General features: G+C 37.5%; 2 protein-coding genes across 7 annotated transcripts in view; one reads left to right on the plus strand and one right to left on the minus strand.

The window, feature by feature from the left end:
- LOC115456126 (dorsal-ventral patterning protein Sog) overlaps nt 1-17,477 on the minus strand; it is an 84,927-nt gene that overhangs the window by 6,390 nt on the left and 61,060 nt on the right. Inside the window, exons 4-16 of one of the 3 annotated variants that reach the window (XR_005112314.1) lie at nt 17,262-17,330; nt 16,928-17,190; nt 16,451-16,584; nt 14,705-14,981; nt 13,899-14,180; nt 13,010-13,184; nt 12,503-12,663; nt 12,120-12,335; nt 11,102-11,284; nt 10,620-10,740; nt 10,266-10,507; nt 9,881-10,060; nt 8,175-9,757 (exon numbers count right to left, since the gene is read on the minus strand). Coding sequence is in view for 2 of the 3 variants with exons in the window: in XM_030185034.2 (XP_030040894.1) it covers nt 9,539-9,757; nt 9,881-10,060; nt 10,266-10,507; nt 10,620-10,740; nt 11,102-11,284; nt 12,120-12,335; nt 12,503-12,663; nt 13,010-13,184; nt 13,899-14,180; nt 14,705-14,981; nt 16,451-16,584; nt 16,928-17,190; nt 17,262-17,330 (2,522 nt within the window). In the remaining variant the exon portion in view is untranslated. Of the gene's footprint in view, nt 1-7,463; nt 9,758-9,880; nt 10,061-10,265; nt 10,508-10,619; nt 10,741-11,101; nt 11,285-12,119; nt 12,336-12,502; nt 12,664-13,009; nt 13,185-13,898; nt 14,181-14,704; nt 14,982-16,450; nt 16,585-16,927; nt 17,191-17,261; nt 17,331-17,477 lie in introns of those variants that run through there. The other 2 variants (XM_030185034.2, XM_030185033.2) reach the window with 2 other exon arrangements.
- On the plus strand, nt 462-7,471 carry LOC115456128 (serine--pyruvate aminotransferase, mitochondrial). 4 transcript variants are annotated; one of them, XM_030185036.2, is made up of 8 exons: nt 462-682; nt 1,638-1,813; nt 2,549-2,741; nt 3,116-3,281; nt 4,278-4,433; nt 5,597-5,689; nt 6,212-6,460; nt 7,098-7,471. In XM_030185036.2, the coding sequence occupies exons 2-8, from the start codon at nt 1,655-1,657 to the stop codon at nt 7,243-7,245; spliced, it is 1,164 nt and encodes a 387-aa protein (XP_030040896.2). In that variant the 5' UTR covers nt 462-682; nt 1,638-1,654; the 3' UTR covers nt 7,246-7,471. The 4 variants fall into 4 exon arrangements, with proteins under 4 accessions (XP_030040896.2, XP_030040897.2, XP_030040899.2 ...); XM_030185037.2 differs by having other exon boundaries at nt 462-558; XM_030185038.2 differs by lacking the exon at nt 462-682 and adding an exon at nt 920-1,021.

Genomic DNA, 17,477 nt, shown 5'->3' on the forward strand with positions numbered 1-17,477 from the left:
ATTAAAACCCGTTTAAAATTAATATTTTTAAAGTATCTCGCCAATATTATTATTACAAGCAATATTTACAATTTAAAATATTAGGACTAGTTCCATGTTATATGGAATCTTCAAACTCGTGTATAAGTTTATAACTCGCGTATACTGAGGCACAACGCTTCCCGTCAAATGACGCAAAACGGAAGCCTAGCCATGGTCATACTAAAATAAACTGATAACATTGGAAAAATAATTTGGGCATCGATGATTTAATATAATGAAATACAGTTGCCAAAGTATTGCACAATGCCCCATAAGATACAGTTATAAGTAATCATGGTGTAAGTATATGCGATATTATTAATTGGTGTTTTCATTTATATGAACAATATGACATCACACGATAATTGACCTCTTCGCTACCCCGCTGCGTGTCATCTATATAATCGTTAAATACACAGATAAGTTAAGTATATAATTACCCCACATTATTCGTTAGTTTGTTGTGGTTAATAACACAGTGTCTACATTCGACAAGCAATCTGTGAAATAATTTAAACAATTCTTAATAATTATTCGGTTAGTGGCACAAAAAGTGTTTTATACTTAAATTTTAAATATATTAAGATATTAAAAATAATTTAAAGAAAGAAATACATCCTCGTATTCTCCAGAAACACAAGTCAGCAACGAACAAATAGAGGTACAGTGGAAAGTGTAAAGCAATAAATATTTATTAGTTCCGTTTCACGGTTGATCCGACACAAAGATGATACTAGTGTCGTGAAAGTGTATTTGCGAGCGCGAGCCGGGCCGGGTCCCGGCGGATCGCCGCGCGCCGGCTCGTCCCGCTCGTCCGTCTACATCGCCACGTCTCTTTGTCCTCTGGGAAACCGGGATCGCGCAGACAGTCGCGATGGGAATCGAATCAATTTGTCGAGACAACATTGCGCTCGTTCGATCTTCGTCCCACGTCTCAATCTTATATAACCCCGATCTGGCATCGAAACGCGCTATCACTCCAACTCGTGCACGGTTAAATGTACTCTCGACTTTGCTTATCTCACTGTGCTCAGCATGGCTATTTTTTTAAGTTTATATTAAAGCGGGTATAAAAACAATTGCTAAACCGCAGGCTACCAGCAAACGATAGCATGTGGAACAGATATGAGGTTGGCAAGGGGCGCGCGCCCCGGGCGGGTCGCACTTGCCAAATGTGCCATCCGATAGCACCAGAACATTGTAGCAAATTTACAACCACCCTATTAGCACTAAATCTAAACATTAACCCGATTCCGGTAACCAAACTTCACGGTTGCTTGCTTGAAATATCGGCTACAAAGTGCGGGTTAATTTCACTTGACACTTTTTTTGCTTCTGGCCCATGCTCGGATATTACATCTAAATGCAAATGAGAGCTATGTTCTTTATCGAGTGCATGTATCGTGGCCTAGTAAAATGAATGCTGTCACATTACCCGTGTCACCAGCCAATATGTAACACTCGGAACAATTTGGCAGCAATGAAGCAGTGGAGTTTAATGTTGTTTCACTGCAAAAAAATATGTTTTTAAATTAAGAAATATAATTTATATTTTGTACGCATAATATATACGTATTACGATATGTATTTATTTCTAATTATAATTTTTCTTTTAGAATAAATCACGTCCATAATGGCAACCTACGAATTAACAGTATCGGCTCCGAATATAGAAGACCGTAGTTTTACCAAGCCGCTCTTATGTGGTCCAGGGCCCTGCGATTTGTGGCCATCTGTATCTGAAGCTCTTGCCAAACCCGTTATCACACCCTTGTGCGACGAACATTATAATGTAAGTTCACAGCTGCAATAAACTATTTTAATAATTTCAAGTGTGGATTAGTCAATGCCCTGATGAAATAAGGACACTTAATTTAAGCATAGGACCAGATTCTTATTCTAAAAAAAACCTAGATTCTAACTTCAAAGAAATCACCACCATTCACCACGTCTCCAAATTCTGTCCGAAAGCATTAGCTACAACAATTCCAAAATAAAATGCAAACCCCGAACTTGAGATCCCTTTGACAAGAAACTCTCTACACATACAGATAAGAATAAGAATAAGAAATCTTTATTTGGAATAAATAATACAGTTGTTTTTTTTTAAATACAATGTTCGAAAATTTCTGCATTAGTTGGGTAACTGTGTCGCAGATATTAACGCCCACCTCCGTAAAGTCGACAGTTGTATTCCACAATGTAAAGAAAACTTTCTATAGGTACTTAAATCAAAACAAACAAAAAATGTATGTGTGTGTGTGTGTGTGTTTGTGGGTGTGTGTGTGTGTGAGTTTGTCTGTGCGATATATCCAATGTCCCTCTAACCTGTGAATGTTCAATATAATAATCATTTTTAATATAATAAGAATTATTTAATATCTCATTCACATTCTTCCTCAGCCTTTGAAAGTCCAATGCATTCACGTTAAAGCCACCCAATTTGGAAAAGACATATAGAAACCCACTGACTCAAATGTATGCTTATTAATTTTATTCTCAAATCACATGTATAAACTATCTGCAGGTCATCGACGACATCCGTGCTGGTCTTCAGTACATATTCCAGACGCGCAATAAGCTGGTGTACGCGGTCAGCGGTTCCGGACATAGTGGGATGGAGACCATCATCTCTAACCTTTTGGGACCAAACGAAGTCCTCCTCATAGCTAGTAGGGGCATTTGGGACCAGAGGGCGAACATCATAGCCAATAGATACGGTAAAAAAGAATTTTAAAGTTAAAAAGAACGTATTTTTATTTGTTATTTTTGATTTATTTTTCTTTCGTAACCAATACTATGACTTATTACGCATTTCAAAGTTTTTAAGCCCATGCAGTTCTTCGTGAAAACATTTATTACTTATGGTACGTATGTATTGCTATACCGTTACAATTTAGATTCATGTAAAGCGTAAAATGTGGTAAAAATAAATTACAGTATGTGTTGTGTTAATTAATTTTGAATATTATTTCAACGAAGACAATGTCCATAATAGTATAACAGTTACAATTCTCTGCCCTGCGCTACGCCATATATGCGCCGGCCAATGTACATTAACCACTAAAAACTAAACATTAATCTATTTTTGCAGGAATAAAAACCATTATCATCAGCGCACCATTCAACACGACTTTTAGCCACGATACACTGGAAGCAGCATTGAATAAACATAAACCAACTGCTTTATTTATCACCCATGGAGATTCATCCACGGGCACCGTTCAAAACCTCAAAGGATTGGGGGAAATTTGTCATAGGCAAGTACAATTTATTTGCCGTCTATTCCATTTTAATAAGACCTGTGCATAAATGTAGACTTAAAAAAATATTCTTCACATTATATTAAACGTTGTATTCATAAAATAAAAAATCTCTTGTGCGAGGTTAGAAAACCTTCACCCTCCATAATTAACGACGATACTCAAAGAATTAATGTAAAACATGATTCATTAATATGAACAAATTGCAAAATTCTTTAACAACTTTCATCTCCAACTTTGACGTAATTAAGATAGATTGAATCACTCAAAAGTTTCAACGAAACCCCATTGATGTGTCCCCACAAAATAAAAGCAACCAACAGAAAAACTATTCGATAGCGCTAGAAATACTGACACTGGAACGAACAATTTAATTACATTCGTCGTCTCTTTCACCCCTGACTTAGCTTTTTACTTGGTCTCCCTGAATACGTTCAAGTTGGAAACTCTTTAATTGCATCCTGCGAAAGAGTCCGCAATTAGCATGCAGTGGGAAATACTGAGGAAAAGTTAAGATAAAAACTTTTTCGTTGATTCCAGTATAGAGAATCTTTATAGTTTTTTCTCATTAAAGCGACATTTCACGCCAGTGGGTTTCACCCTCGCTAATACAACAGTGAATGTGACTTTCATGTCCCTAGATACAATGTGCGGATTAGCGCTGTAACGCGACGGAAGGGCTGTGTGAAATACGCCGCCGAAACATTGTATAATAGTCAACAACAAACACAAACTAAAGGCATATATTTTATTTATGTTTAAAAGCTCTGACCACTTCTGATAAATTGCTTAGAGTTCTAAATAAGTGGGATATATTCTACTGTAATATAAAAAAAAATCTTTATGGGCTAATAAATTGTAAGAATTTTAATCACTCCCAACGTAATTAAATCACAATGCACTCCAATTACTTCCTGATATAAAGTAATTAAGTAGTATTTTTATGTTCTGTGACAGCTCCAATCAACAGTTATTAATAAAAAAAAAATTTAGGCACGGAGCGTTCCTGCTAGTGGATACAGTAGTCTCTCTAGTTGGTGAGCCGTTCTTCATGGATGACTGGGGTGTAGACGCAGTATATACGTCCACTCAAAAAGCCCTGAGTGGACCGGCTGGCATAAGTCCTGTTGCGTTTAGCCAGTTCGCTGCGTGAGTATTTTAAATAAATCAACCATGCATCTTTCGCTTGATTTAATATTTCAAAACTATAGCACTTATGGCGATCCTATGGGAGTGGGCTCATCCTCTGTCATATCATGGTACAAAAATGTGGGTGCCCTGGTTGCACCTCTACCTACCACTTAGGGGGGGGGCAATAAGGGCGTGCATATGTATGGTATTTATAGCATTTATACATTGTAAGTGTATTGGTAACAATCGCCTCGCAAGTCTTTTTGAAAATAGCCTCTCAGATATTCATACACACATACGTTCTATCTCCTCGGGCTGTAATTCTCATTATGGGTATTACTTTGAATCAGTTTCGATGAATCGAATAATAATATTCGATTTTCCAGGAATTATTCTGCCAAAAGATTGACTTGATACTCAATCGGAAAAGCTCTGCAATTTTGACAGATTCCATTGTTAGTTTCTCTACGAATTGGATAATATATTATGCAGTGGGTCAGACTAACGGAATATTAAAATAAAAAGACCTATTAAATAATTCAGTGTACCTTGCACATCTGTACTAGTATGTAAAACTGATGTTTGTTTGTTCGTACGCGCTAATCTCAGAAACTACTAAACCGATTTTGATCACAAATAGGAAGCTTCTATAGGCTTCTTTTTATCCCGGGAAAATATTTATCCTGGAAACACTTTTTCACACGACTGGGACCGCAAACAAAACCTAGTTTTTTTACTCAAACGATTGATAGAACTAGCAAACCGCTTACATACACTTCTGTACTTAGAATATGGCAAAAAAACACGACGCGAGTCCCTATCGTTTTATTGAGATTGGTTGAAAGACTAGACGCAATGGTCTCTCGATCAATAACAAGCATCAAAATTAAGCATCGACTTACAAGTTACATATTTTTGGGATATAGAGCTGATAATAAGGCGATAAGACTATCCATAAACAATACCAACAACAAAGTTTGAATTGCAAATTACGTAGATTTGAACCAAAATCATCATCCCCTGACGTTGGTTGTTAATACACCAAAATGTCTCACCGGAACACAATTCTAACACAATGCTTTGTTAAAGAAATAGAAATTGCTATAATACCCTTCTAACTCAACTGTTGCTTACGCGACATATCATCTAACAAAATATTCAACTAGACTTTTTTTTTCCAGAGACAAAATTAATAACAGAAAACATGAACCGCCGTTCTATTTTGACGCGAAATTGTTGGCCCAGCAGTGGAACTGTTACGGCAACACAAGACAGTTTGTATTACTAACTCTTTTATTTAATTCGTAAATTATAACATATTCTAATTTAGAAGTTTAACGTGATATAATCCTTTATCTACGTGTCTATCAGATCACTATCTGGTGAACTACGCCGTGGTTATCCATAATAAACCATGCAACTAGCTTCTCTCTTGTAAGTCAAATGACTCGTTACGTCATAAATAAGTACCAATTTCAAGCTCATGTCGAAGTTTGGTACTTCAATAAATTTCATTTACGACATGCATATTCTTTGACAAAAAAAACGTTTAAAAACGGGTCATGCTGCAATATGATTCCAGTAATGAGCTATTTTAGTAAATGTAGAGAACATTTATTCATACACCTGTAAAACTACATGCATACCTGTAAAAATACCGACATAGACACTTATAGAGAAGTCGTAAACAATGGCAATTTTTCCTGTCACATACGAATATGTGTGACCTAAACCTACGAAAACTTTAATAATTGTAAATTATAACAGCAGATTTTTAACCATTTTTACCACACCAGGTATCATCACACACTGAGCCCTCCGCTTCTCTGGGCGCTCCGTCAATGTCTTCGAGAAGTCGCCAAGGAAACCTTACCCAAGTCGTGGGCACGCCACGCCGCCACCACAGCTCATTTCCACAGACGGATCCAACAAATGTCATTGCAGTTTCTTGTACCCAAACCTGAAGATCGCTTAGCCACTGTTACCACAATAGTGCTGCCAAATGGCTACGATTACGTGAAATTCTACAAATATATTAGAGATAAGTAAGTATTGAATTAATCTAAACTTTTAATAATATCAGCATGTATTATACATAAACTGTTTCACTGCTGGGCACGGGCCTCCTCTACTACTGAGAGAGATTAGGCCTTAGTCTACCACGCTGGCCTATTGACTGACTACAGATACCTTCAAAATTCTTACACAGAACTTCTCAGATGAGCATACGATGTTTTCATTCACTGTTAAAGCAATCGATAATTCACAAATAATACACATAACTTTAGAAAAGTCAGAGATGCCTTTGGATTTTTAACCTGCGGACATTCGTCTCGGTAGTTAATAAGTTTAACTAACCATTGTTTTTATCACTCTGCGCTTCTTCAAATAGTTTGAGCATCGAAGAGACAAGACACTGGGGTAATTACTAATTCAAAACTTTTATTGGTAATCCCACAGCTCATAGTAAGATGTACAAATCATTTTTGTTAGGACCAAATATAGATACCAAGTTGAAATTGATATCAAATACTTGGGTCTACAGTCTCTTACAGCTATGAAAAAATCAAACTTATAAATCAACACAATCAGATGCAGTAAGGTCACTGCCATATAGTATAAAAAAACAGTTATAAAAGTAAAAACGGTATTTATTGACTTTAAAATACTGTTAAATTTCAGATACAACATACTAATCTTCGCCGGTTTGGGTCCTACTGTGGGTAAAGCACTACGCATAGGTCTGATGGGTGTTAACTCTACCATCGAAGTGGCCGATGCAGTGGCCGATGCGATGATGGGCGCTTTGAAGGTCAAATCGCTACTTTAAGCAATTACTTGAATTAATTTTTTATCTGTGTGAAAAAGAATAACTTACAAATGTTTTAAGTCCATTTTACCCTTAAAATTTTATAATAACTATGTATATTATTATGATATATAAATAGATTTTATAGTCAATAGTACAATGTACCAAACAGTAATGCAATTGTTTTAGAATATCTGTGTAATTTATGTATTTCATATAAGTTTAATAAAACCAAGAAGTTATCTCAGGTAATTTATTTAATAACTGTATGACAGGTTACAAAATATTGACTGAATGCACCTAGACAACCCAAATATATGTGAACATGTAACATATTAACCAAACGCTTGATATGATTCAGGAATTTAAAATATACCCAGCCTCCCTTACCATCGTGCTGTTGGTTCGAATAATATTTTATATTTTTCTATTTAGAAAAACAATGCAACAAAAGCGACTTCATAGTATTCTTTATGGCCATTAGTTATGTTATTCGCAAGCCATAGGTGACTACTTTTCTATTGTTAGATAATACAAAAAAATATTAAAAACCATAAACTTGTGCTTATCATTGATATTCTTGTTATATCAAAAACTAATATACGTTGGCAAACTCCGGCGGAACCGATAGAGAATACACCTTGTGTCGACCGATTCCACCGGAACATGAAAGGTAAATAACCAATAATAATAGCACTACGTTACAAACTCCTTACAAATTTTGATGGACTAGAATCCACAACGAAAAGAGAAATTCCATTCACAAAATATATATTTGGCAATGTCCCACGAAGCCGTCAAATCCTTTTACGTCGCGAAATCACGATTAAATATGCCAAGCCTCACCTCTACATGAATTTTAAAACTTTGGCGTTTTACTTCAGTCAGTCCTGTAAACGCCCAGTAGCGCCCGCGCAATACCCGGGCGTCTCACCGTCTCTAACAAATACCTAATTCGCTTTCCACACCGCGTGAGGCCGCCACTTACAGTACATAAATCTTATATCAGTAATCAAGACAGAAGTATCGCTAGTTACATGGCATTCATTTCCATCACATCAAAACATTTGGACTAGCTTCCTTAATTACGTAACTAAACCGTTAAACTAGTAATTAATCAAAACTAGTCACGAAAATTTATTAAAATCTACGCCTTATTATAATGTATTATAATATATTTATCGTACAGTCCGTTTATATTACTTGTGTAAAGCATAACATTTTAAAACATACGTTAATATTTACAGATTAATTAAGAGTATCGTGTTGACACCCTGATAGCATAACCACAAACATAAGTTACTCGAGATATTAGTTTTCACGTACATATAAGTAAGATTACATACAATGTAACATATTTCTCTCTACAGACTCATATCTGAAGCCAATACAGATTCTACACAATTATTGACTATGCATATAAATTAACATAGGAAATAAGCACTATCGAATCATTACACATGCACATTAATAACACGTGCAAGCCACTAAGTATGTTTATACAAAACTAAAGCAAATGCACAAACATGGCGAACAGTACATGAATGTTTGTGATGTATCGTACGCGACCGTGTATACGCGGGATTACCTCGTATCATATACAATAAACATGTAAATAAATATGCACATAAGTAGTATCATAATTTATATTTACAATTAAGAAAATATGGCACATCTTTCATCGACCGCGCTCGCACCTCTAAAGATATCTCACCGAGCGATCGAACCTTACACGACTAATAAATACTAAAAACAAATCAGTATCGGATGAAAATGCAATGCGCCTATAAAATTTCGGGATATCTCATAATACCAATTAAATACCGGTGGGTAAGTATATATTCAAAGTTTATTAATACACAGTATAGCTACTTCCGTCATCGATCGACTCAGAGCCGTTGCGCGGCCGACCGTCCTACCGCCTACTGTATCGATACGTTCGTCTCACAACGCTACCGAACAGAACTACACGCTCTAACTACAACGGCAAATCCCCAACACCAGAGATGGAAAATCTACCACACAACTTGTTCTCAACATTTTAGTCAAACGTACGCATTATACCGAACCAGGTGACAATAAGTTTGCCACAAATGTATCACCCGCAAATGTGGTCCTGTCCAGTGGCGCGTGTTCCGACGACGCAACCTAAAACTAGAGACACTTTCGTATCGCACGCGTACATAAAAATAATCGTCAGTCTAGGGAGCGGAGCGCTCACTCACTTAGCCTACGAGCAGTCTGGGGTGAAGACGGGATGGTCGGGCGCAGTAATACTGTGTCCGGCGAGTGCATGCACTCAACCGCGGCGCGCTCAGCTCGGAGGCGGCGGGGCCAAGCGGTCAGAGCGCTGTAAGCGATCTAAACGCACTAGGCGTTCTGAGCGTTCCGAGCGTTCCGTGCGCTGCGCGCGGTCAGGACGCGGCGCGCGCTGCCGTCGGTGTCGCGTACACACGCAGCACGCGTCCACGCGTCGCCGCCGCGAGCACGCAGCGCGCCCGCACCGCTTTCGGACACATGTTACTTCACCGTCCTGAGAATAACAAAATATTTCATTTTTATCAGATTTTTTAGTAATCAACTAATGCAAACCTGCCATAAAACTGTCTAGGAATAAAACCCCATATATTTTCCTATATATAAAATTAATTATTACCTTGCATCTGCAAGTGACACATCTCTGTTCTCCGTGCGAATGTATCGAAGGATGGACTTCTTTTCCATTTGGTAGCGGTCCGTCAGGGAATTTACATCCACCTTCCGCCAGAATTTCTTCAGCTGTTCTAGGTGTTCCCTGATCTTTAGGTGTCTCTTCGTCAGGTTTTTTGGCTTTGGCCTATTACAAGAAAATTAAAGAATTACCATTAAGAAAGCAGACAATAATATATCTTATTATATTTATAAAATGATAATCATCAACTTATATCTAAGGTGACTTTCTTGTAAAAATATATTAATCTATAATCGTTATTACTTAGTTAATATTTATTTTAATCCTGCACGTAGTCTTCAAGTATAAAAATGACTCCAATGAAAATTACCTCAGGACAAACTCGGCAACAGGCTTTCTTATCCGGTCTGTACGCTTCCTTCTCACTGCAGCGTAAGGGCGGACACTGGACTCGTGGGCACTGGATCTGCTTAGTGGCAAAGTTACACGTGCATATCGCACAGGTGTCGTATCCTCCTGGTACTAAGTACGGATGCCATGACGATCCTGGTGCGTAAGTCTGTCCCGCCAGCGTGCAACTGCCTTCTTCTGTCCATTTTGCTGATGTTGAATCTAAAAAATAATATATTTTATATGGTAGTGAATCGTCAATGAACATAGATCTCTTAAAAATAATCTTTAGATAAGTATTTTCTTTAGGAAAATACATCATATTTTTACTTACTAGTGCATATTGGGCAGCATTGTCCAGGTGGCTGTATCGTAGGCACGAGACAAGTGACTTGGGGACACTGCACCGGCTCACATCGTGGCATACCAAGCACGCAAGAGCACTTGGAGCATGACTGAAATAAAAAGAGGAACATTTCATTAATGTAATGCTACAGGCAGACAACCGGATATTATGGGCATCTGAAGACTTTGAAACCGTTATAAACAATTAATTAACACCGCAACTGAGACCACAACCTTTATCTATTAGTTCAGACTTTATTAATTGCGCTAGAGAACCACGCATAGGTATACTTCAAGTCCATGTGTCGTTTAATAAATAGGATTTTTGCAACATTTTTCATTAGCGCTGCAGCATCAGATATATATCCATCACTATGGTCTATGAAAAGTGAAACATATGCACCTAATATTTGAATACGAAGTAATTTTTTTTTCAAATATACGTATGTCTATATATCATAACAATGTTACCTCAGTATCAGTCCAAATTTCTCCTAGCTTGTAAAACTTCTCGCCCTGTTTACAGTAGCCCACGCTGAGGCGGTACAGCGCGTCAGATAACTGGTCTTCCAAAGGTCCTGGCGTGTACTTGGCACTTAGCTCGTTGTCTGTGGTCCCCGGGACCGCAGGTAAGCATGATGGTGGCACGCTTATCTAGAATAATAAATATACTTTAGATTTATTTATCAAACATGACATTCTATCCACTGTGATTCAAAAACATTTTGAGACACGTTATGCTATAGAATAACGGGTGCAGTGATGCAGAATTTATTGCAGTTAATAAATGATTCTGACGAATATCATTAAGCAAACCACTCTCTCACTCTCTATATTCAGTTTAAAAGACAGTATGAATGACATCGAGAATAAATTCTAGTCCCACATACTGGTGGTAGTTCTCTCATATGTAAGGGTCCGTCTGGGTACCACCGCAATGTTTATTTCTGCCGCCAAGCAGCAGTGTGTAGTCACTGTTGTGTTCCGGTTTGAAGGACATAGTAGCCAGTGTAACTACTGGACATATTAATACTTAATACCTCATGTCTCAGGATGGCAAACGCAGTGGAATGTTTTGTGTAATTCAAAGTGTTGGACGGTCGTGTCGGTTACCATCAGGCGAAGGGCAAGCTCGTCACGTCATTCAAAGCAATAAAAAAAAAACAAAAAACATGGCGTCCTCATATTTACCTTATTTATGATCATACTACAAAGCCGAAAATTACAGTGTTAACAAAATCTCACCTTTTATTTCTCATCTCCTTAGCAGCGTAGACAAATTAAAAAAAAGATAAGTACAAAATCTTAGAAAACACTGAAATCCACGACTTTCCATTCCATAGGCTTAAGTTTTTTGGGAGACATTTTTATGTCACTATTCGATCGAATGTCTTTAAAGGTAAAGCCTTTATTTTAAGTAAATTTTTACACATAAGTCATTTATTTTGTCACTCCTAGCAATTGCTTACTTATTCATGGGAATACTTACTTGTGGTACGCGCGTGCGCAGTAGTGCCGTGACATTATCATGGGATCGTAATTCCAGATAAGCAGCGCCAACGTGTAGAGCGACCAGCTCTGCCGCTGTAGGCTCCAGTATCCAACCTTCATCAGCGCCTAGTTCACGCGCATTGCCTTCCCCGCCTGCGTGCGTCTCTAACCACCAGGAGGACTTGGTTCGAGAGTTACCACCCGTTACCACCGCCTATTGAAGAACAGTAGTTACAAATTGATACATACGTCTTTAATGTTTTTTGTTTACTCTAAAAGAAGATACTTCAAAGCATTTTTTAATCATTACTGCCGTCTACATTTGTATGTAAACAAAAATTCGGCTCATTTATACAGCTATTTCAGATTTAAAATCCTTACCTCGTAATACAAGCCACATAAAGAATCCACTGAGAGCCAAGCGAGTCCTGCCATAGTCATAGGCACTCGAACTTGAGAAGTTCTGCGTAACAATGCAGGTCCAGAACCTGCAGCATCAGGCATCAAACGGGACGTCAGCCGACCGCGAAGTATAGGAGGTCCTGGAAATATTATCTTTAATTTAATTCCTTGCAAACTATTAAATTAAAATTGGAATTTCATTAGGTCAGGATTTTAAATTATTCGTTTGTATTAAGGTTTTGACAAGTTCAATTTTTTTTGTGAAAGCAATCAAGTGTTTTTATTGGAAACAAGACTGATCTTTGTAGCTAGAACTTGTTATTTCAATAAATAAATGAAAAACTGGTAGATATATCGCAATGACTAAATATTTTGAGCCATTATCAACGATTTCTATTAAATCCTTAGCGTTTATTTGTTACCGTGCTAAAATAATGGCTTCTGTGATTATAAAATCATATCGAATTCCTATTATTTTTAGTTTACCTGCATCCCCACTAACATGAACAGCTAGAGTATCTTCATAGAGTGGTTGGAAAATCCGAGCACTAGGCCGCGCTAGCACACCGATACGAGTGTCCAGTATCTCCACTTGTGAATGCCGCTTGCCTTGCTCCTCCACTAATGTTATCTTCGGATCGTTCACACTCAGGTTATCCATCTGAGAACGGGTGAGATTTTAGTAAATCGCCAGCGTTTTCTTATGCTATTCCACTTGTGTAAAGGTTCCTTTGCGGAACAAAAGTTCTATGCCGTAGTTAAAGGGGCATGGTTGTTAGTTCATTACATTATTTTAGCGCTTGCCAACAGACTTGTAGAAAGACATCCTCGACTCACAAGCCGTTTCACATACACCAATATTACACGGTGACTTATTAGCGTGAACGTACCATTTGTATGCGCACATTAAAATAGCTTGCTATTTGTAATACCTAAGTCCCGATTACTACGCGCACGTTACGAAACACGTTAATGGTACCTAATTTATGGACAGACGTACCTAAAAAACTCTCAGTAGACGATGAATTATTCAAAATGTCCCTAATTAATCTACTTTGTATTCTACAAGAGATACAATTGCTGTTTTAACTAAATAGGTACTAAATCTATTCATAGAACATTAGCACTTATTAACTCGAGAGACAAAGATGTTTTTGAAACCTTCTATTTTATTTTACAATTTACAAATACCATTTTAAAGCGATACCGATAACACGTATTCTTTTACGGAAACAATGAAGTTAGTCCAAATATAAAAACGACGACCGATATGGTCAAGGACGATTAAATATGTAAGGTATATAAGGTAGAGAAGGTAATTTAGATCATAATATAAGAAATACAATAACTCAATTAAAATCTAGGTATACTTTACCTGTATATCATAGACAAGCGAGCCCTCTTTATCAATGTAGATCAAGGCAAGTCCTTCCGGTGCCGGTGAAGCCGGAGCTCTTTCTGACACCAGCGGTGCATGATAAACCTCGCAAGCTGCTTTCTGTCTCACACTTCCCACCAGACGCCGTTCTGGTGTATCTACAGCTTCCACAGTAAGGAGTAACCGTCCCCTAGCAAGAGAACGTAACTCAGCCGCCGAAACCGGAGTTGACACTTCAAGGACGTTGAAGTCGTAATTTGGCTTGTTCACTCTCTGTACCTGGAAACCATTACACAAATTACCGTTTAATATTAATTGCACATTGTATTTTAATGTACAAAATTGCTATCAATAAAAACTTTGATAAGGTATATTGTATTGTATTCATTGTTTTGTGCCCGTAAATGATTTTAGTTATCAAAGTGATCGCGATGTTTACAATGGAACGAGATACGCTCATTGCACTTCAGATAATGAATAATTGCCCTTGTAAAAATAAAAACGTTAGATGTCAATTAAATGTAAAGATAAAGTATCAAACGACATAATTTCGAATGATGTGCAAATTTTGATTGCCAACAGTCATTAACAGTAGACAACTGTTTAACAGCAAAGATCAAATATTTTGACTTCATTACTTGCATACACATTCTCATACACGGTAAGTACCTACAAAATCTTTATTACGCACATACATCTGAATCCAGCTGCTAAATCATACTTGTTAACTCGTACAATTAGACATATTAACAGAGATCTGCTATCTCATCTCCCAATTGACTGTGCGCACACAACGAAATTACCTGATCAATGATCGTCTGGTTTTTTTCCGGCAAAGTGAGAACCACTCTGACGAGATGTGATGTCGCTGCCGTTTTTGGAAACACTCCGTTAAACATAAGGGCTAAGTAAAGGCTAGGTGTTGCGCCTGCGACTCCGGTGATGACTGCAGTGCCACCCCACCAACCATCTTCATGGTCTACCGCTCTATAATCTCTGCAAGCTCCCTGTCCGAACGATGTGGGCGGATGTTCAGGTTCTAGTAATGTAGTAAACATCTCAGATGAAAGTGCTGGATATCTGTAAATAATAATATTGAATTGTTAGCACGTGTTTATTTACGAATCACGTGCGCGCGGTCTTATTAGTCATCGCAAAAGTCATTAATCAAAATATTATCACTCAGTCCACCATTATTCAACTTTAATATGGGCTTCAAGACATCTATATGTAACTGGTTGGTGGATCTACATTGCCTCCTTTGTCGGTTGATTAAACGTTACTTTTCCTTCTTATATCCCAATTCAATATCGTCCCTATGAATTTCATCACTAATGGCTCTCTAGCTCATATACCTACAAAATCAAAAGCATTGGCAGCAAGCGCACTAATTGACTTACAGACAAAATCGGACCCAGACAAAGTACTATTTAAAATTGGAACAATCTCATCTAGAACATTCCTCGAAGTTGATTACTTTGACTCAATTTCCTGTGGTCAGTAAACTGTTATTTGCCATAAAATATATCTGGGAATTGCTCTCAGGATTATAATCTGTAAACTTTTTAATAGACTCAAATAACGAGATTGATAAAGTAATTGAAAGAACGAATCAATTGAGATCTCACAACGAGCACTCTGACCCTGCACAAATCTTCGGTATTTTCCGAGTGTTGTTTCTTGCAAAGAGGGAATTCCGTTATTAATCACACGGTTAATTTAATTTACAATCAAAGGCGAACTGCCGGTTTCCTTGAAACTGTTTTATCTACTTTGTACATAATGCCTAGAGTAGCTTGATTAAAATTATCCGGATAATTTACTCTTGCGCATTCTTGCTCTTATAATTTAGAGTAATTTAGATTTGGTTATGTTATAATATTTTTTGGATATAGTATGAAATGGAATTTCCTAGAACATGCGACATTCATATAAAACTCATTATTTTGTGATTTGTGGCATTTTCTAGAAGATTTCTCAATACCTACTGATCTTTTTACAACCAACCCTATTTCTGGCTTTTTGGATTTTCATAAAAGATGGCAACAATTTAAAATCAATATTATCATAAGAGCCATTTCTTCGTTTGCCAATTTCCTTCTATAAAATAAACTAACAACCATAGAACCAGTGAAATGCGTAAACTAATACAATTTATTAGCTAGCTATGTCGCATTTAATCAGGTCCCAACGGTTCGTAGGCTATTCTCGACATACTAAGTAACATAAACTCTGATAGTATATTGGACGTAACTGGGTTTTTACTTGTAAAGCTATTACAACGGTGACAGGACCGTATTAGGCATGTACAACAATTTGACAACAATTATCTTAACATTTAACAAATCGCACATTTCCTTCGTACTATCCGCATACAATATACGGCTTATTTTCTTACTAATCAACATGGATATCGTATAGTGTGAGGCGGAAGGGTATGCCTAACTACTGAACAAAATACTCATTGTTTTTATCAGGACTAACAGTAGCAGTATCCAAATAATGACAAAGACCGCATAAAACAAAATGATTGGAAGTTCCATACCTACCTGTCGATTCGGCCGCTCAAAGCGCTGTCTATTGTACTGTTGCGATCATCTCCCCACAACAGAGCCACGTGGAGGTCTCCGTCTCGTAACAGTGTTTTATATTGACGAGGTACTCGGCGCCATACGCCGCACAGCTGAACAGAAAGACATACTTATTACTGGTTCGATGTGTCTTGTATATTAGAACAATGTATGGCCTTAAATTATGTATTGGAAAAACATTACGATACAGTGAAGGAGACGTATCTATCCAATATTGAGGATGCAATAATTTCATAATTACATTAATTTGTATGATAGAGTCAATAAGAAAATCGTGCTTAATTTGATTATATGTGTATGTGTATATTATTAAGCTTTTAGGCTTAGTAAAGTTTGTTCTGGTGTATCTTTGTTCTCTTTACTGGCATTATGTCTATAACATAAAGACTTCAATATTTACTTTCCTATCAATAAATCTAAGAATCATATCCATACCTTATCAGTTTTTTCTTCATAAGTTGAATGAATGCCTGGTATTTTCTTGAGAGGTTGCTCGAGTAGCACTCGGCCTATGCGATCGAGAAAGGCAAGTGCTCGAGGCTGCGCTGAGATCGAGGGGCTCAGCAGCACCGACCAGTAAAGATGGCGGCGCCGGAACGTGAACCGGGCCGTCGCGACCCCCGGCCCCACCGGCACCCCGGACATGTCATCACGCCTTACACAAAGCGGAGACCGACCAGTCAGAATCGAAGCGAAATCTGCAAATAATAAGAATCATTCGTAAACATATTCTAATTCCGAATAGAAAGAATGTTTAAAACATACGTACACTTCATATTGTGCTCGTCTTCTTCAGCAGTGTAAACCACCGGACTGTCTTCTTGGACGATGTCGGGCGCTGCAACAAGATTTACAAATAAAAAAAATATTACTTCAAATGGAATAGAAATCGTTTCCAGACGTTCAAAGGCATATCGGAGACATCGGCTATGAAAGTTTCTAATAGATATTGTAAATGTCATCTGGCCATGCAGAATATTCCGTA

Source organism: Manduca sexta, chromosome 14 (assembly GCF_014839805.1).
Source record: "Manduca sexta isolate Smith_Timp_Sample1 chromosome 14, JHU_Msex_v1.0, whole genome shotgun sequence".
NCBI classification, from domain to species: Eukaryota; Metazoa; Arthropoda; class Insecta; order Lepidoptera; family Sphingidae; genus Manduca; species Manduca sexta.